Source organism: Malus sylvestris, chromosome 5 (assembly GCF_916048215.2).
Source record: "Malus sylvestris chromosome 5, drMalSylv7.2, whole genome shotgun sequence".
In the NCBI taxonomy this organism is placed as follows: domain Eukaryota; kingdom Viridiplantae; phylum Streptophyta; class Magnoliopsida; order Rosales; family Rosaceae; genus Malus; species Malus sylvestris.
In genome coordinates this window covers 28,670,512-28,691,707 of record NC_062264.1, presented here as the reverse complement: position 1 = coordinate 28,691,707, position 21,196 = coordinate 28,670,512, and the positions used below count along the sequence as shown (strand labels likewise).

At 38.5% G+C, this 21,196-nt stretch overlaps 1 protein-coding gene and 1 pseudogene across 1 annotated transcript; one reads left to right on the top strand and one right to left on the bottom strand.

Moving 5' to 3' along the window:
* The first annotated feature begins 3,060 nt into the window (after positions 1 to 3,060).
* LOC126623108 (uncharacterized) lies at positions 3,061 to 17,466 on the top strand (annotated as a pseudogene).
* Positions 17,467 to 18,081: 615 nt separating this feature from the next.
* LOC126622710 (uncharacterized) lies at positions 18,082 to 20,197 on the bottom strand. Its single transcript, XM_050291448.1, has 4 exons — positions 20,150 to 20,197; positions 19,743 to 19,811; positions 19,303 to 19,667; positions 18,082 to 18,160 (listed from the first exon to the last, which is right to left on the bottom strand). The coding sequence occupies exons 1-4, from the start codon at positions 20,195 to 20,197 to the stop codon at positions 18,082 to 18,084; spliced, it is 561 nt and encodes a 186-aa protein (XP_050147405.1).
* Between the last annotated feature and the right edge of the window lie 999 nt (positions 20,198 to 21,196).

Sequence of the window (21,196 nt, the reverse complement as noted above, 5' to 3'; positions counted from 1 at the left end):
ATTTCTCTCGCGTCCCACAATTCCAATTGGAAAATAAGATTCAATCTAAATTCGATAAAATTGAATCCAAATTTGATAGGATTATAACCAACTAGAGAGAATGAGAAGTGAGTTCACGGAGGACAAGAGCTTTAGTGATGTCATGGTGCCTTCCTTTTCTTTTTGAGCATACCTAGATGAAGACAACGATGTCTTCTTTTTTTTTTTGTAGTTTTTGTTTTTAATTTCTTATAGTACTTTTAGTTTTAAATCTTAAAAAATATTTTTTTTATGGTTAATCCATGTGGCGTCATATGATTGGACCAGTACGACCATATTATTGCACTAACAAAATATATTGACGAAATTTTAACAGAATGACTAATTTGATGTGCAGTAGTGAAAGTCAGTGACTAAATTTATTGATTTTTGAAATTCAGGGACCAAAATGAGAAGTTTGATCAATGTCAAGGACCCACAAATCCAATAAAATGGTGACACATGGATTATACAAAAGGAGGGTTTTTATCACAAATGGTCATTGATATTGATCAAACTCCTCATTTTGGTCCCTGAGTTTCAAAAATCGATAAATTTGGTCCCTGACCTTCACTATCGCACATCAATAGAGTCATCCCATTAAAATTTTGTCAATATTTTTTGTTAGTGTGCTGATGTGGTCCCACTAATCCAATCATAAAGCACAAGTGGATTAACTATTAGAAACTATTTTTTTTAATAGTGAACCAACCGACGAGTATTCTGTGCTACCATTTCTCTCGCGTCCCACAATTCCAATTGGAAAATAAGATTCAATCTAAATTCGATAAAATTGAATCCAAATTTGATAGGATTATAACCAACTAGAGAGAATGAGAAGTGAGTTCACGGAGGACAAGAGCTTTAGTGATGTCATGGTGCCTTCCTTTTCTTTTTGAGCATACCTAGATGAAGACAACGATGTCTTTTTTTTTTTTTTTGTAGTTTTTGTTTTTAATTTCTTATAGTACTTTTAGTTTTAAATCTTAAAAAATATTTTTTTATGGTTAATCCATGTGGCGTCATATGATTGGACCAGTACGACCATATTATTGCACTAACAAAATATATTGACGAAATTTTAACAGAATGACTAATTTGATGTGCAGTAGTGAAAGTCAGTGACTAAATTTATTGATTTTTGAAATTCAGGGACCAAAATGAGAAGTTTGATCAATGTCAAGGACCCACAAATCCAATTAAATGGTGACAAATGGATTATACAAAATGAGGGTTTTTATCACAAATGGTCCTTGATATTGATCAAACTCCTCACTTTGGTCCCTGAGTTTCAAAAATCGATAAATTTGGTCCCTGACCTTCACTATCGCACATCAATAGAGTCATCCCATTAAAATTTTGTAAATATTTTTTGTTAGTGTGCTGATGTGGTCCCACTAATCCAATTATAAAGCACAAGTGGATTAACTATTAGAAACTTTTTTTTTTAATTGCGAACCAACCGACGAGTATTCCGTGCTACCATTTCTCTCGAGTCCCACAATTCCAATTGGAAAATAAGATTCAATCTAAATTCGATAAAATTGAATCCAAATTTGATAGGATTATAACCAACTAGAGGGAATGAGAAGTGAGTTCACGGAGGACAAGAGCTTTAGTGATGTCATGGTGCCTTCCTTTTCTTTTTGAGCATACCTAGATGAAGACAACGATGTCTTTTTTTTTTTTTTGTAGTTTTTGTTTTTAATTTCTTATAGTACTTTTAGTTTTAAATCTTAAAAAATATTTTTTTTATGGTTAATCCATGTGGCGTCATATGATTGGACCAGTACGACCATATTATTGCACTAACAAAATATATTGACGAAATTTTAACGGAATGACTAATTTGATGTGCAGTAGTGAAAGTCAGTGACTAAATTTATTGATTTTTGAAATTCAGGGACCAAAATGAGAAGTTTGATCAATGTCAAGGACCCACAAATCCAATAAAATGGTGACACATGGATTATACAAAAGGAGGGTTTTATCACAAATGGTCCTTGATATTGATCAAACTCCTCATTTTGGTCCCTGAGTTTCAAAAATCGATAAATTTGGTCCCTGACCTTCACTATCGCACATCAATAGAGTCATCCCATTAAAATTTTGTCAATATTTTTTGTTAGTGTGCTGATGTGGTCCCACTAATCCAATCATAAAGCACAAGTGGATTAACTATTAGAAACTATTTTTTTTTAATAGCGAACCAACCGACGAGTATTCTGTGCTACCATTTCTCTCGCGTCCCACAATTCCAATTGGAAAATAAGATTCAATCTAAATTCGATAAAATTGAATCCAAATTTGATAGGATTATAACCAACTAGAGAGAATGAGAAGTGAGTTCACGGAGGACAAGAGATTTAGTGATGTCATGGTGCCTTCCTTTTCTTTTTGAGCATACCTAGATGAAGACAACGATGTCTTCTTCTTTTTTTTTGTAGTTTTTGTTTTTAATTTCTTATAGTACTTTTAATTTTAAATCTTAAAAAATATTTTTTTTATGGTTAATCCATGTGGCGTCATATGATTGGACCAGTACGACCATATTATTGCACTAACAAAATATATTGACGAAATTTTAACAGAATGACTAATTTGATGTGCAGTAGTGAAAGTCAGTGACTAAATTTATTGATTTTTGAAATTCAGGGACCAAAATGAGAAGTTTGATCAATGTCAAGGACCATTTGTGATAAAAACTCTTCTTTTGTGTAATCCACATGTCACCATTTTATTGGATTTGTGGGTCCCACATGCAAACTAACATAAATAGTTGACGGAATCTAAACGGAATGACCAAATTAATGTGCGGTGGTGAATGTCAGGGACGATATTGATTGATTTTGAAAGTGAGGGACCAAAATGATGGGTTTGACCAATGTCAGAGACAGTTGGTGATAAAAACCCAACAAAATAAGAAACAAATGCAACCGGTTCGAACCGATTAAGCCTTCGACAAACTTGACGGGTCTTCTAGCGTTAGCAAAATCCCCACAGCACACTGTACTGCACCACCTCGGAAACACTGCTTCCCAAATGCTGTCCCTCACAAAACGACTCAAGAACTCACCGTCATGCTTCCAGGCTAGTGTGGCTGTCGCCACCCAACTTCGCTGGGCCAGGACCGAGTCTAGGCCATCTCAGCGCCGCCACAATTCTCTCGCCATGGCCATGCAGAAGCAAGAGCAGAAGTCCGAGTGGTGAATCGTAAACGGCAAAATCCACGAGATCGGCGATCACGTGCCTCCACGTGAGCAGTTCGTCATTCCCAGGGACAACATCCCCAACAAGCGCCGTAAGCAGCTCAGAGACCAGTTCATGCGCCGCACTCGCCTCGTCCTCACATTTACTTTTTCAATTAAAAATTATCTTACTACACCCCACTTCCTTCCCCATAATACTCTCACACCCCACATTCTTAATATACACCTTACATTTTCTATACACACCCCACATTTTTTATACACCCCACATTTCTCAATTTATAACAGTCTTTTTTAATTTTGCCGCATGATTTCAAACCATCTAAACTTTAGGTTGCCGAATGATTTCAAATTGAATTATTTGAAAAAATGTTTAGGTTCATTTGAATGTTTTTCAATAACAATAATAATGATTTCAAAGCTTTCGAAACACTGATTTTGTGTTCCATTCGTCAAAAATAATTTTTCTTAATCAACATATTTGTAGTTTCATTGCTTAGAGTTTTATTCAACAATGGAGGGTGTGAGGGGTTTTGAGAGTTGAAGTAGATAAATAATGCGTTAAAAGTTAATTTTTTTTATTATTTTTTAAACCTAATAAGGTCAAAATTGTCATTGCATAGTAGAGTAAATAAGTCATTAATATTAAATTTTAATGTGAAGTGCATTCAACATTTTGTGGGGTGTTAATATAAAAAGCCTTGTATTAATGTGTTATTGTTGTAAATAATGGGTATGTTTGCCCACATGTGTATAGTAATGTGTATAGTAAAGTATCACATGTGTATACTATATACTCATAAGCTAAATAGTAATGTTTTGTAATTTTCCATTGAAGTAGCTCTATAAATAGAGCACTTCAATTGTGCAAAGATGAGTGAATGAGAAGAAGAAAGAAAAGAGAAATATATCTAATAGCAATAATATACATTACTTCCTCTGCAACAGCTTGTGTCGGTATATTACTCTGCAACTGCTTCGTTCCTTCACCGAGTAAAGGTTATCTCTCTATAAATTTTGCCTATTTATAACACGTTATCAGCACGACTCTCTAATTTTTTTCTCATTTCCTTTCACCGAAAGAAAAAAAAATGTTTCCTCTAAGGTTTTTTCTGTTCTTCTTCTTCCTCTCCCTCAATTGCTGGGTATACCCTCGCGAAGAACTGTTTGCATCATGTTTACTTCTAGTTCTCCAACTAACAGTCACTTATATCTTTGATTTCTTGTTTGGTGTAGATATTGACGACTAACCCACTGATTATTTATGCAATCCAAGATTGTGCGGTTCTATCGCCTATCTTGGACTGCAGATCTAATTTTACTGCAAATTTTAAGTGGAGCGGTATAATCGCCCGCTCTATCCTGCATATTTAAATTTTCCCGTTATTTAATTTTATCGCAATTTTAGGTGGTGTGAAATAATTACCCACCCTGCTTTACATATTTAAATTTTATCGCAATTTAAATTTTATTGCAATTTTAGGTGGTGCGGTATAATCGTCCACCCTGCTTTGCATATTTAAATTTTATCGCAATTTTAGGTGGTGCGGTATAATCGTCCACCTTGCTCTACATATTTAAATTTTCCTGCTGTTTAAAGTAGTGCGGAATAATCACCCATCCTATACTTATTTCGATGAGAATGGTGCGGTACAATTGCCCTTCTCATTAATTGTGTAAATCTCGAGCCTGAAGTTTCGAGTACTTATCATTTTGGCCTGAAGATCAAAAAAAATTTGTAAGAACCAGAAGTTCTAACAATATATTTCTCTAGTACACATATTACTGCAAGTTCTTACACACCTCATTTTTCTTTCAGAAAAGAAAATGGCAAACTTGGCAAAGCTTGATTTTGCTGCCCTGGACATTACTGGAAAGAATTACCTTACATGGGTACTGGATACCAAGATCCATCTGGAAGCAGCAAATCTTGGAGATACCATCAAGGAAGAAAGCAGCTCATCCTCTCAAGATCGGGCAAAGGCCATGATTTTTATTCGTCGCCATCTTGATGAGGCACTAAAGAGCGAGTACTTAACGGTTGAAGATCCGTTAGCCCTTTGGAATGCCTTGAGAAGCAGATACAATCACCAGACAACGGTGATTCTTCCAAAAGCTCGCTATGACTGGACTCACCTAAGGATCCAGGATTTCAAATTAGTGGCTGAGTACAATTCGGCGTTGTTCAGAATTACCTATCAGATGAAACTCTGTGGGGATACTATCACTGAGGAGATGTTATTGGAAAATACTTTCAGCACATTCCACGCCTCTAACATGGTACTGCAATAACAGTATAGAGCGCGAGGCTTCACTGAATACAACCAGCTGATATCTGTGCTCCTGGTAGCTGAACAGAACAATGAGCTTCTCATGAAAAACCATAATTCCCGACCTACTGGATCAACACCGTTCCCAGAAGTGAATGTTGCTTCCCTTGAAAGGAATACCATATCCTCCCGTGGCAATAATTACAAACGAGGATGTGGCCACAAGCAAGGTCGGTGGAAAGGGAAAAGCAAGAACCATGGTGTCCAGTTTCACAACCAGGTTCCAAGGTATAATCCAGGCCCGAGCTTTAAAAATACCAATCGCCAGAAAGGAAAAGCTCATGTGAACACTCCTAGAAATCATGAATGAGGTTGCCATAGGTGTGGTGGCAACGGACATTGGGCGCATACTTGTCGCACCCCAAAGCATCTGGTGGAACTATATCAAGCCTCCTTCAAGGAGAAGGGTGTCGAGATCAATTTCCTTGACCAGGCTAAACCAATGGAAACCCCTGATCCAGTGACCAATTTATCAGGACAGTTAAACACAACCCACCTGGATGCTACAGACTTTATTAATGAAAGAGGGAATGAAGTTTATGGGTCCGATTGAATTATTTATGTTTAATGTACTCATGTTATTTGTACCTGTGGTTTAATGCTCGCATTTTCAATTCAATAAAAGTAGTATTCTAGTATGAATAAACTGCTTTTTCTTTACTCAGAGATCATGGATAGAAATTATGGTTATTCTCAAAACAAGATCAATGGCGGAGACTTTTGTCTTGCAGATAGCGCAACCACGCATTCAATACTTCGAGATCGAAAGTATTTCTCGAATTTGGTACTTGCAAAAGTAAAGGTAACAACAATATCAGGACCATCAGATGTAATTGAAGGCTCAGGAAAAGCCCAGATTATGTTACCAAATGGAACAATATTGTCTATAAAGAATGCATTATATGCTACTCGGTCCATTCGAAATTTGTTGAGTTTTAAAGACATACGTCTAAATGGATACCACCTTGAAACGAAAAGTGTAGAAAATGTGGAATATTTATGCATTACCTCCAATGATACCCAGAAGCGTATATTGGAGAAGTTGCATGGTTTATCGAGTGGATTGTATTGTACATACATAAAGACAGTTGAGGCATATACTGTCATGAACCAGAAGTTCATTGATTCAAAGGTTTACATGCTTTGGCATGACCGTCTAGGTCATCCAGGATCTACCATGATGCGTAGAATCATTACCAACTCTAATGGACATCCATTACTGAGCACACACATTAATGTCTCGAATGATAATCCTTGCAAGGCTTGTTCCCAAGGGAAGTTGGTAATTAGACCATCACAACTAAAGGTTGATGATGAATCCCCATCATTTTTGCAAAGAATTCAAGGGGACATTTGTGGACCTATTCAACCACCTTGTGGATCATTTCGATATTTTATGGTTTTGGTTGATAAATCTACCCGATGGTCACATGTTTGCCTATTGTCTACTCGAAATGTAGCTTTTGCGAGACTTCTTGCTCAGATAATTAAGTTGCGAGCACAGTTCCCAGATCATCCCATTAAGTCCATTCGACTTGATAACGCTGGTGAATTTACGTCTCAAACCTTTGATGATTACTGTATGGCACTGGGCATTAATGTTGAACACCCTGTTCCTCATGTCCATACTCAAAATGGTTTAGCAGAGGCATTTATCAAGCGGCTTCAATTAATAGCCCGCACTCTGCTCATGCAAACGAAATTGCCAGTTTCTACATGGGGACATGCCATATTACATGCTGCATCATTGGTTAGATTGAGACCCATAGCCAACCACCAATACTCATCAATACAACTCGTGTTTGGACATCAGCCAAATATTTCACATTTACGAGTTTTTGGTTGTGCTGCTTATGTGCCTATTGCACCACCACAACGAACTAAAATGGGACCTCAGCGCAGATTGGGAATTTATGTGGGTTTTGATTCACCATCTATCATTAGATATTTGGAACCTTTGACTGGTGATGTGTTTACAACTCGTTTTGCTGATTGTCATTTTGATGAGACAATTTTCCCGTCGTTAGGGGGAGAAAAGACCGTTCCAGAAGAACGACAAGAGCTAACATGGGTTGTTCCCACCTTATCTCATTTTGATCCAAGAAGCACTCAATGTGAAAACGAAGTGAAAAGAATCGTTCATCTTCAAGGTATTGCTAATCAAATGCCAGATGCATTTAATGATGCTTCGAAAGTGACACAGTCATATATACCGGCTGCAAACGCACCTGCAAGAATTGATGTCCCTGTTGGACAAAATAAAGTGGCAACGAATGATTCATCCAGTGCACGCCTGAAGCGTGGTAGACCCCCAGGTTCAAAAGATTCAGCCCCTCGAAAGAGAAAGATGAGGGCCCAATTGAACCCAAATGATATCATTCAAGAAAAGGAATTGAATGATAAATCCACAATTCGTGACTCTGTACTTCCAGAAAAAGAAAATGTCCTTGATGAGACACATGTCCCTGAAAAGACAGAAGTACATGAAAGCAAAGAAATATCCATAAATTATGCATGTACTAATGAATTGTGGGATCGAAATGAAATAATCATCGATGACATGTTTGCATTTGCAATAGCCACTGAAATCATATTAAGTGATGATATTGAGCCCCGCTCTGTTGATGAATGCAAACAGAGACAAGATTGGCCTAAGTGGAAAGATGCAATCGAGGCAAAATTAAAATCCTTGGAAAGACGAAGTGTTTTTGGACCAGTAGTCCAAACCCCGCCTGGTGTGAACCCCGTAGGTTATAAATGGGTATTCACAAGGAAACGCAACGAGAAAAACGAGATTGCAAGATATAAAGCACGACTCGTTGCACAAGGTTTTTCACAAAGACCTGGAGTTGATTATGAAGAGACATACTCTCCTGTAATGGACGCAATTACGTTTCGTTACTTAATAAGTTTGGTGATTTCAGAAAAACTTGACATGCGACTTATGGATGTCATCACCGCGTATCTATATGGAGAATTAGATACTGACATATATATGAAAGTCCCAGAAGGACTTAAGTTGCCTGAAGCAACTAACAAACCACGGGGTATGTTCTCAATCAAATTAAGGCGATCACTATATGGGCTGAAACAATCTGGGCGAATGTGGTATAATCGTCTTAGTGAATATTTGATTAAAGAAGGATATGCCAACAATGTCATCTGCCCTTGTGTATTCATTAAGAAATCAAATACTGGATTTGCTATAGTGGCAGTATATGTCGATGATATGAACCTAGTTGGAACCCCTGAAGAGCTCAACAAAACTGCTGAATATCTGAAAAACGAATTTGAAATGAAAGACCTTGGGAAAACCAAATATTGTCTAGGCCTGCAGATCGAGCATTGTGTTAGTGGAATTTTGGTCCATCAATCAACTTACATTGAAAAAATACTGAAGCGATTTGGCATGGACAAGGCTTATCCACTTAGCACCCCAATGGTCGTTCGTTCTTTGGACATTAAGAAAGATCCATTTCGTCCAAAAGAAGATGATGAACTGGTCCTTGGTCCAGAAGTACCATATTTGAGCGCAATAGGTGCTTTATTGTATTTAGCACAATGTACTAGACCAGATATAGCTTTTTCAGTTAACTTGTTAGCCAGGTACAGCTCTGCTCCAACAATTCGTCATTGGAAGGGAGTTAAAGATGTTCTACGATACCTTCGTGCGACAACAGATATGGGTCTCTTCTACTCAGACAAGCCCACAAATGAACAAATCCTTGTTGGATACGCAGATGCTGGTTTTCTCTCCGATCCGCATAAAGCCCGCTCACAAAATGGATATGTGTTCACTAATGGAGATACTGCAATTTCATGGCGATCAACAAAGCAAACGCTAGTTGCAACATCTTCCAATCATTCGGAAATAATTGCTTTACATGAAGCAAGTCGTGAATGTTCTTGGTTAAGATCAATGATCCATCACATCCGGAATTCATGTGGTCTACTTTCAAAGACAGACACTCCAACTGTCATCCATGAAGATAATGCAGCCTGTGTCGCCCAGATGAAGGAAGGATTTATCAAAGGTGATAAGACTAAACACATATCTCCAAGATTTTTCAGCGCACATGAGCTTCAGAATGCTAAAGTTATTGAAGTCAGACAAATCCGTTCCAATGAAAATTTAGCAGACTTGTTCACCAAATCTCTACCAAAGTGCACATTTCAGAAGTTGGTACAGGGAATCGGATTACGTCGGCTTACAGATTTGAAGAATGCGGAATCAGGGGGAGATACCATTCAGGGGGAGCATCCATGATACATGCATGTTGTACTCTTTTTCCTTCGCTTAGGATTTTTCCCACTAGGTTTTTCCTATCAAGGTTTTAACGAGGCAACCTAAGCATGCTCAACACCATCCGGGTAAAGTTGTACTCTTTTTCCTTCGCTATGGTTTTTTCCCACAGGGTTTTTCCAAGCAAGGTTTTAATGAGGCAACTGATGTTGATATGTGGGCATCCAAGGGGGAGTGTTGTAAATAATGGGTATGTTTGCCCACATGTGTATAGTAATGTGTATAGTAAAGTATCACATGTGTATACTATATACTCATAAGCTAAATAGTAATGTTTTGTAATTTTCCATTGAAGTAGCTCTATAAATAGAGCACTTCAATTGTGCAAAGATGAGTGAATGAGAAGAAGAAAGAAAAGAGAAATATATCTAATAGCAATAATATACATTACTTCATCTGCAACAGCTTGTGTCGGTATATTACTTTGCAACTGCTTCGTTCCTTCACCGAGTAAAGGTTATCTCTCTATAAATTTTGCCTATTTATAACAGTTATTACTTTATTTTGTGGACAGGAACACGAGCCTTGGTGCAAAAGATACATGGAGCTTAGGGAAAATTGGGAGAGGCTGTATTGGGACGAGGGTTATTCCTCAGGATCATGCGAATTATGAATCCGCCAAGGACGATGATCAAGATTTCTCTCCGTATAGGTATGTCATGTTGATTAATTTTTTGCAAATGCTTTTCTGTACTGCAAAAATTCGGTATCGGCAGTTATTTAATTTTGAAATTTCGTAACTTGCTTATATAAAAGATCGAAACTTTATTAAATTTTGGACTTGTTAATGTATACGAATGTAATTATGTCTAATGATATTCGGATGCTGACTTTGCTCCGGTTGCTTGTGCTTCAGGAACAAGCGGTTCCATCCTGAGCCATATAAGGTACAAATTTGATGCAATTAATTGGACTTGGTGGAATATGTTGTAGCTTTGCGGATGTATATATGATGCACAAAAACATGTGTTCTCTCGGCGCCTACACCTCGCTAATGATACGTTAGGAATCATGAGTAGACAGTCCACACCTACTATGTTGTTTAATCTTCAAAGCTGGTCCTTTGTGTTATTCTGAATGCAGTATTTCTCACTTTCTCCAATGATTTTATAACCGAAGTAAATTGGAATTTGTCATCAAGCTTTTGATATGACACCCTGAATGTTTTTATAGTGTACGATGTGATACCTCTGTATTCATAGTACCTGCTATACACTGAACGAGCTCTATTTTGTTGCAGGACAATGGTTTTGGAAGTAGGCAAGGGGATACCTGGGAAAAGGTCAACCACATTCGGGATAAATTTGAGTATGACAGAAAAAGGAGAATGAGAGAGACAAGTTAGTTGAATGTCTTTTGACAAGTTTTATGTTGTGAACTTTTGCTTTTGTGATTTGGTTTCCAGAATAATTGGCCCCTCGTACACCATTAGGTGAAGAATCTTTTTCTACCAATATCTTTGATTGTAGATTGAGCAGTGTTTTGATTATTTGGTGTTCATTCATTGTGTAGTCCAAGGTTGTTGCTAACGTCTTTTGTAGATTCCTAGATTTGATTGGTAATAGAACTTCCACAACTATGTGGACTGATGATTAAGCGCACTACAATTCCCATAGATTGACTTTGATTCATCATGTTATTGGCCTCTTCCAATTGTGAGGGTGAGAAGTCCTTTTATAGAATAAGGGCTCCTCACTTATTACATATTTGCCCATTTTTTTATTACATAATTACATTTAAGTCCCCCGAGTATTTATACGAGATCTAAATACGGAGGCCCTAAGTATGGTACAAACAGTAGTCCCCCAAGTCTTCAGTCAAGAGAGTCTTTTGGCTGGAGACTTGAAATTCAATCCATGTGTGGGCCGAAGTAACTAGATGTCGTCTAGAACTGATACTCGATATGAGGCGGTGCCTTAGTCTGAAATGATGCTCAACTAAAAGTAGCACATGTTGTGAGGCTGCTCGGCTTGTGGCTTATGTTGCCTTGGTTGGCTCGGCGTGTGGCGTTGAAAGTGAGGGAGTCATTTTTATAGAATAAGGGCTCACTCTTCAACACATGAATGATGGGCTAGAGTTGATACTCGCGGCGATGCGGTTGCTCAGTAGGCGGCGATGCTCTCTAATGATTGTGATGGAGTCCCTTTTATAGAATAAGGGCTCGCTCTTCAATACATGAATAATGGGTTAGAGTTGGTGCTCGCGGCGAGGCGGTTGTTCAGCTGGCGGCGATGCTCTCCAATGATGGAGATGAAGTCCCTTTTATAGAATAAGGGCTCGCTCCTCAATACATATGTGATGGGTTAGGAATGATGGTCGCGGCGAGGCGGTTGCTCAGCTGGCGGCGATGTTCTCTAATGAAGGTGAGGGAGTCCCTTTTATAAAATAAGGGCTCGCTCCTCAGTACATGAATAAAGGGTTATAAGTGATGATGACGGCAAGGCGGTTGCTCAGCTGACGGCGATGCTTTCTAATGAAAGTGAAGGAGTCCCTTTTATAAAATAAGGGCTCGCTCCTCAGTACATGAATAATGGATGCTCTCTAATGAAAGTGAGGGAGTCCCTTTTATAGAATAAGGGCTTGCTCCTTAATACATAAATAATGGGCTAAGTCCCCCAAGTATTTTTCATGAGGCCCAGTTGAGGCCTAATATATGGTAGATAATGTAGTCCCTTAAGTCTTCGGTCAATAGAGTCTGTTGGCTGGAAACTTCAAATTGAATCCATGTATGGGCCGAAGTGGCGGTTGTTCGGAGGCGGTATTTGTATACCCTGCACTGAAGCTTTGTAGGTGAAGCTTTGCAAGTGAAGCTTTGAAGATAGAGCTCTGTAAATGAAGCTTTCGAAGCTGGAGCTTTTGTAAATGAAGTTTTTGAAGCTGTTTGACATGAGTGATGCTCATGGATGTTGTCATGAGTGATGCTCATGAATGTTAACATGAGTGATGCTCATGAATGTTAACATGAGTAATGCTCATGAATGTTGACATAAATGATGGTCATGAATGTTTATGTATGATTGTCATGAGCAAGGAACAAAATGCCGATAATATCGGCGATATATCACCGATATTATCGGTTTTTCGTTGGACCTATATTTTAATAGGTATCCAAAGGGTTTTCATCAAAATATCGCTATATTTTTGGAACTGGCTACTCGGAGAAGAACGCCGGAAATGGGTGTGCCGATTCCCGAGCCGATTTCGTCCCAAAAACACGATTAAGATCAAGATCTAAGCTACAGAGTGATTGAAAACACAACCACAATTCATATGCATGAATCAATCGAAGAGGTAAGAATGTGATGGACAGGGAGTTGACTTGACCACCGACGACGATGGCGACGACGAATGCACTACCTTCGCTATAGTCCCCTAGAGCAGTACAAGCTCTCTGGATTTTGTTCACCAACGAGATCAGGTTCTCCATTCTTGGCTTAGGAAGTTGGTGGCGGCGGCGACGACTACGGCGTCAGAATCAGATCGCCTGGATCTGAGGCGCGCTCGAAACTTTGACGTTCAAAGACCTAGATCTGCGGTGGAGACGATGACGAGGGGCGAGTGGCGAGGTCTCTGTGCGTGTGTGTGGGAGACGATGACGATCACGAGGGGCGATGTCTCTGTGCGTGTGTGTGGGAGAAGGGAGAAGAGAGATCAAAAGATCTGTGTGTGTGTGTGTGGGAGAATGGAGAAGGGAGAGAAGAGAGAAAGATCGAGAAAGAGAGACCTCAGTCTCTGTCGGAGAGAAAAGACAAGGATCGAGAGAGACCTCAGTCTCTGTCTGCGTGTGTGATGTGTGTATGCGTGTGTGATCTGTGTGCGTGTGTGTGTTGGCATGTGAGAGTTTGTGTGGGCGCCGTGTAAGAAAAAAAAGTATCTAAATAATTCAACTTTTACAGCTTTTACATGTACAATTTTTGATAGTCTGTGACTGTGTGTTTAAACTTCTTTCATTAATTACTACATATTTTCTACACTCACAATGTTTGCCAGCTCGCTATATAATCAACTTAAATCAGTTAAATCCATCATGCAATGCATTTCCTTCCAATTTTTTGTGATAAACTAATAGATAATTGACTAAATAAACATCCTGCAAAGTTTCAATAAAAATTTCCAAGTTTTTCTTACAATTTCCGTGGTTTCCATATTATTTTTATCGATATCGATAATATCCCGATATTTCCGTCGATATTTCCGTGTTTCTGGACTACCTATATTTCCGATATTACCGATATTTAATACCTTGGTCATGAGTGATGCTCATGAATGTTTATGTATGAATGACATGAGTAATGCTCATGTATAATTTGGAGTACTGGACGTACTTTTGATCACCTGGTTGGTGGTATGAAAGAGAGTACGGATTGTACATTTCATCACCTGGTTAGTGGCATGAATGGCTAGTTGCCAAATGATATTAGAGTACGGGTTATACATTTCATCACCTGGTTGATGGCATGAATGGCTAGTTGCCAAATGATATTAGAATACGGGTTATACATTTCATCACCTGGTTGGTGGTAATAGCGGCAGGTTGCCGAATAATTTTGGAGTACTGGGCGTACTTTTGATCACCTGGTTGTTGCTATTTTGGGCTTATGGGCCTCGCCATCCACACAACATTCCAGCCCATTTTTTTTTTACCCTATGATGGGGTTTATACAGATGTTTCCGAGAGATAAGAAAAATAAATTACATCATACATCTGTCAAAAATAAATCCGACCATTTGCTCAATGGGTCACGCCCATAATTCCCTTTTCTGCATGCCATCACCATCGCAATTATGTCTGCTTTTGCTTTCTGCTTTTACTTTCCTCTTTTCTTTTCTGCTTTGCTTTTGCTTTCTCAAAAAATGGGAAAAATGCATGATGAAAGTGTGGGCATCTTCTTTGTTGCTTTTCCTCTTCCGCTTTGTTGGTTGTAAATGTCAGTATACTCCAGCTGTAAAAGGACTGCATACTGACCCACGCCCCCAAAGGCAACAATAATCAATATGTTCTTTTGCTGACCGCTTCCGTCTAGCTTGATCCCAGCAGATTCCATGAGACACTGGTGAGCTGTGAGGGCAGCAACAGGTAAGCCGACACCTTGAGCTGCTGAGACTTCAGGTCTTAAGAAGGAGCGAAGATTTTTTCTTTTTAATAGCACAGTGGGCCATCTATAAGTGTACATGTGTCATCTATGAGTGTGCCAATGATGGCAGACAACGTATTGCCTCGTTAGTGTCTCATTGTTGTATTTGCATACCCCAACCACCCCTCGCATCGAGGGCGCTCCTCTCTGATCCCACTCGAGTCCCATCAACACTATTTGTCGCCACTAGATTCGCTTTTACCACCTCATACGACCCCACATATTTGGTTTTGCATACCACTCATCCCACTCGCATCGTGTTTCGCGCAACTACCCATTCACATCGCCGAGTCGTCGGCGCTACAGCCGCATACGATCAACTTCATCTTGCTTCTACTATGTGGAGGAATTTTCTGGGTCGGTGGAGGAATTTCTAGAATTAGGATTTGGAGGAGTGGGAGGCGGCCTCCTCGGTGGTGCTGGTCCATGTGGAAGATCAGAACAGAAAAATGAACCATTTGCCCAACACACCCTAAATTACATAGGGGACCAAAACACACAACAGAAAAATGGGTCGGGTGTAAAACGTACTGGTACTAATTCCTAACTAGGAAGATTTATGTGGAGCAAACGCAAATTAGAGATGTTACCCTGCGTTCTGTGCGTTTCTTCAACAGCACCTGATTTCTTCTTTCCACGCTTTGGCTTCTCAAAGGGTTGATGGACTTGGAGACGGCGGATGAAAACCTTAGGCTGGAGGGAGCCACATGGGTTTTGGATGTTGACGATGATTGGGAGCAGGGTAGGGGCAAGAGAGCTTCGACGACGCCACGGTAGTAAGCAGAGGTGAAGGCCCTGAAGCGTAGCGTTCCCGTCCGGTGATGTCCCAAATCTGAGTCTTGACCTTTTTGCTGTCAATTTCCATGCTCTGGGTCTGAAACTCCACGCTTATTGTCGTTTTGGAGTGGGCATCGAGCTTGCTCCTTAATCTGAGGATATTGAGAAAGGATCTGACAGCACCTAGAAGCGTGAGGCTCGTCCGTGTAAGACCAGAAGGAATCTGTAGCCATCACTCTCTCATTTTCTGTTGCCTCTCTCTCATCCTCTCTCTCAAAAGACCCTTCGTTTTCCTCTATGTATCTGGTATCAGCAGCATAAAGCTTGTAACTGCCGCAAAGAAACTTTCACGTTTTTGGCCAGACCCGACTGCCGTCAAAGCATGCTCGATCTGCACTAGCTTCCTTGAAGGACTGAAAGTGGTGAGAGAAAACGACTACTGGCTGTCTCCCATTGTTTTCTAGAGAGAGAAAGACTGAAGCTTTGTATTTTCTTCTGAGAATCGAAGAGAGAGATAGCGCTTTCTACAGAGAGAAAGAGAGAGAGGAGTGATAGTGTTTAAGTGATGAGTTTTGGAGCTTAGTGAATGTTTTTTTCTGGAAAAATCCAGTGAGGTTTTGTGGGGTTTTGCAGATTCACAGTGGTGAGATTTGATGAAAAAATGAAAGAGAACCGACATAGTTTTTTGTGTCGATTCCCACAGACGGCGCCAAATGTTGATGCACAAAACCGGAGGTCTTGGAACAACGTAAATCCAACCGTGAATCTGCAAGAAATGTAAATAACACAAGATGTATCGTGATTCACTCCAAGGTTTGGGCTACGTCCACACTGATTATGTATTTATCTGGGAGGGAGAGAGGGAGCTTCTCTATGAGAGTGAGAGCTTTGATAGGATGAGGGGTTAGGCCTAGGAATTGGCCTCTTCCAATTGTGAGGGTGAGGAGTCCTTTTATAGAATAAGGGCTCCTCACTTATTACATATTTGCCCATTCCTTTATTACATAATTACATTTAAGTTCCCCGAGTATTTGCACGAGATCTAAATACGGAGGCCCTAAGTATGGTACAAACAGTCCGCAAACTGTTTATTAGGATGGTCGTTTTTGAAATTGTCACTGCATATGTGCTAGATAAGTTAATTTTGTTTCTTATGTGCAATTTCCTGTTCCTGATAAATTATTGTCAGTAGAAAAATTGTCTCAAGTGTGTATTTCTCATTAGTTATATGTATCCGAGCTGCAGCATTTGCACCCATGTCTGGAGAAGCTCCTTCTAACTTCCATGATATGATTTCCCCGAGGCAGCTTGACGTCCATGATATGAACTCCCGGAGACAGCCTAACGTCCACGATATGAACTCGCGGAGACAGCCATTTGATGCCCACAGATACTTCTCCGATTCTGAAAGAGAGTGAAAAAGAACTACATGGTCTATGTACTTATATATGTACACAACAAGAGGCTTGGAAAGGCGCAGCATTTCCTTTTCATCTCTTCCTCGACTGTCACTGTGATGACTTATGGTATCTGTACTACTACCTACAACAGGCAGCTTATTCTTGTAGCGGTTGGCAGGTTTGAATCGATTGATATTGTTCTTCTAAAATGCTGGAGTTTTGAGATTTTAATCCATCAGAATTGGATATTGTATACATATTAGCCAAAGTATGATTTATGCAGTTTGTGTTGTTGTTACTAATTACTATTTGTTACAAATCAAACTAAATGGACTAAAGTGCAAATCCACTCAAACGACAAGAGAAATAAAAGTGATAACTCAATTGGTTGACATTACTGCTACCCTTGAACTACAAGGAACACAATTTGGCCCCAAATTGGGTTTAACCAAATTTTACACTTGAAGTCCCGAGTTTGAATCTTCATACTTTTCTCTCAATATCACTTGAACCAAAAACTACATGAGTTTGAATCTTCATAGTTTTCTCTCAGTATCACTTGAACCAAAAACTACATGAGCAAAATCATAACTTGACGACACACTCCTAAGACTATCTCCGAAGGAGATGTCAAATTTTGAACCTAAAATTTAAATTGACAGCTTATGTGGCATTTTTAACATATTTTCATGTTTTGTTCTCTATCCGATATGTCAAATTAAACTATTATTTTATTACATTTTTTTTTTTTCTTAATTTCTGTCTAATACTTTAAATTTTACATATAAATAATTCATAATAAAAGTCATATTAATTAATACTAATACAAATAATCCAACAAATACAACCCCTTAATTGAAAATAGAAGAAATAAAAATCCAACTCAATAATCATCACCTCTAAGAATTTTCATTTTAAGTTGGGAATAATATAGTCATTCCTCGTCACCCATCTCACTTGTGTCCATAGACAGTGGCGAAGCCAGAAATTATCGGGGGGAGGGGTGAACTTAGAAGAGTGCAAAGTTAAAAAAAAATGGCAAACCAACAAGTGATAAAACATAGATTGTTGCTAAATTTTCTTGGCATGCGGATGATATGGGATTTAGGTTGGCAAGGTTTATTTTGGAGACAGTGTCTACAAATTGTTTCACGATAATTAGGTGGATAATCAAGCATTCGACGTCTATGTCTAGGGTCTTATAGTATTGTTCTATTACATAACTGTATAATGGGAAGAAAAAAAAATCTTAGACTTTTAATCCTAGAGCAGACTACACTAATATGACTAATAACTAATCAAACTAACAATTCAATTAATCAAATGTCAAAAATTATACAAAATTATTCAATAAACAAAAATTCAATTCAACTAACCAATATAAATAATCATATACATTATTCAATAATTCAATTAATCAATCAATAATCAATAATTCAATAATTCAATAATTCAATTTTCACCCTAAATAATAATTTCATTTGTCAATACCCAGAGAATTCATATCAATTATGAATAATCAATAACCATATTAGTATATTATCCTATATTCTAAATAAAAATAATCAATTAGGGTTTGAAATAATATATATTTCAGAAAATAAAAAATATACCTCAAATTTGGGAAGGGGCTGCTGGTGGTATATGGAGTCTGGCGTGGCGGCTGGGATGGAAGGCCAACGGAATAGGGTTGGATGGCTTGCTGGGAGCCTAGGATTGGGCACACTTTTGAAAAGTGAAGGGATTTTATCGTTTTGAGAAAAGAAGGTGTGGTGGGGGGATGAATGGGAAACAAAAACCGGTTGGATGTGGTCCCCCGTAATATTATTTTTTCTATTCATATAACAAGTAAAACGACGCCGTTTAGTTTAAAAATTATATTTTTTTACAAGGATCAAAACGACGTCGTTTTGGCCTGGATTTAAAATTTAAAAACAAAACCTCTGCGCACTGGCTGGGGAGCAGCGCAGCAGCATGAACAGGAACAATACCATGTTTTCCAGATTCCGGCCGAACCAGAGGGGCTTAGGACTCGCTCCGGGGCTTGTTTTCCGACGAGCGGAGGGGCGGTCGCCCCTCCTCGCTCCTATGTAGCTTCGCCACTGTCCATAGACATAATTTTTGTCTAAAATCAAGTCGCTTAAGTCGAATTTTTTTTGTTCATCATGCTTAACTTTCTTCTTAATAAGTTCCATTTTCCTCTCATCTCTTTCTTTTTTCTCCTCATGTAACTTTTGAATTTGCACCGAAATAGGTATGGAGTCGTTCTTCGCAGCTTCTTTCATTTTTCTCTTGGCAGCCTTGTTTCCTAATGGCCGTTTCTCAGTATAAATGTTTTCTTCTTCAATCCCTACTAGTGTTTTTGAAATAGAATTCTTTTTCAAAGATTCTACCACTTGTAACCACTTTGGTTGGTGCCTCAACAAAACCCACGCATGATCAAGATTGAATTTTTTTTGGTGTAGTGCTTCAGACGTAGCCTTCGCATTTGCAATCTAAAAAATAAAATTCCACATGAGAATAAATATGTATAATTAAAATTAAATACATCAACACTATATTTGATTTACCATGTCTTGCTGAGTTGCGCCACTTTGGTGACTAAAAAAAGAAGAAATAGGTGGTGTTTTAACCGAACTCTACCGTTCAACAATCAATTGCTTAAATTGAAATAAATTTGATGATTAAAAAAGAAGAAATAGGTAGTGTTTTAAACCAACTCTATCATTCAATAATCAAATAATAAATGACATTAAAATATTAATAAAAGACATTTAATAATTAGTAAAAAAAATTTGAAGCGGCTGTCAAATTTGACAGCAAGCCCCTTTGTTGTCATTCTATGTCATGCCATATAGGATTTGACATTTCGGTTGGAAACAATTAGTGGCCGTCTTTTTCATTGTTATAGCTTATATGGACTATTTGGCATCTCTTTTGAAGATGCTCTAATATACATACAATAGTGTGCTCTTACATTTGCATCCAAATGATTCGTAATGATTTCAAAACTTAAAAAGTACATTCGTAACGATTTCAAAATTTAAAAAGTACATTTGATTATATTTGAGTAGCATTGTGATTAACTTTGACAGAAAGATAACGACATGTATGAAAACTTAACCAACTCGATCCATTAATGTTTATTTTAAACGAGAATTCGCAAAAATCTATTTATATATCATTTTAACTTTATTTAGTAAGATTTTAACGTCAAAGATTGGTCTAATGGAAAGTTAGTAAAAGTTTAATGTGAGTTTGAACTTTTTAAGATCACCGACTTTGCTTTAACATATCATTTAACTAGAAGCCAAAAATGTTTTCTTGACTCGTGTGGTATCAAGACTCAGATACCTCCAATATTTAAAAAAAAAAGAAGAAGTTGTTTTTAGCTAGCCGGCCATTTAAACTTGGGAAATTTTGAAGAATAGCCAATTTTAGAAGCATAAATTGAATTTTAGCCAAACTTGTTAACTTCTTATAATTATAACAAAAAATCCACATAAAAAGTCTTAATTACCCTTTGTAATACTAATCCTCACTATCTTCAATGTTGGTCCTAGGCCCGCAGAGCCCTTTTGTCATCCTTGGTACCGTTCGGTACGTGGGACGGGACGGGACGGAACGGGATGAGCCGTTCCGTCCCACGTTTGGTGCACCTAAAAACTATGGAACGGGTTGTCCCATGGGACGAAATTTGGCTGATTTTTCGTTCCACCTCTTCCCCCTGGAACGACCCGTTCCACATCCGTGGAACACAAATTTATAACATTTTATGACAAAATTTCTCCTTATCTTTTTCAATATTTACATCATCTGTTCCGTCCCGTCTGCGTACCAAACGTTATAGAACAATTTTTTCCCACTTCCTTTTCATTTTTTTCTCTATTTTCTTCTAGGGGCGCCATCTTTCTCTTTCGGAGGTTACGGGGACAAAGACACGGAAAATCAATACGGGCGGCGAGAGAAAATTCGCAACCGCGGATCACTACGAGAAGTTGGGACATGCAGCACCGAGGATGAG

Coding starts and splice junctions, on each gene's coding strand:
- LOC126622710 (XM_050291448.1), bottom strand. CDS start 20,197: ATGTACTTTTTAAGTTTTGAAATCATTACGAATCATTTGGATGCAAAT. Junction 19,668..19,742: donor GCGCAACTCAGCAAGACATG/GTAAATCAAATA, acceptor TTTATTTTTTAG/ATTGCAAATGCGAAGGCTAC. Junction 18,161..19,302: donor TTCGACTTAAGCGACTTGAT/TTTAGACAAAAA, acceptor TCCCCCCGATAA/TTTCTGGCTTCGCCACTGTC.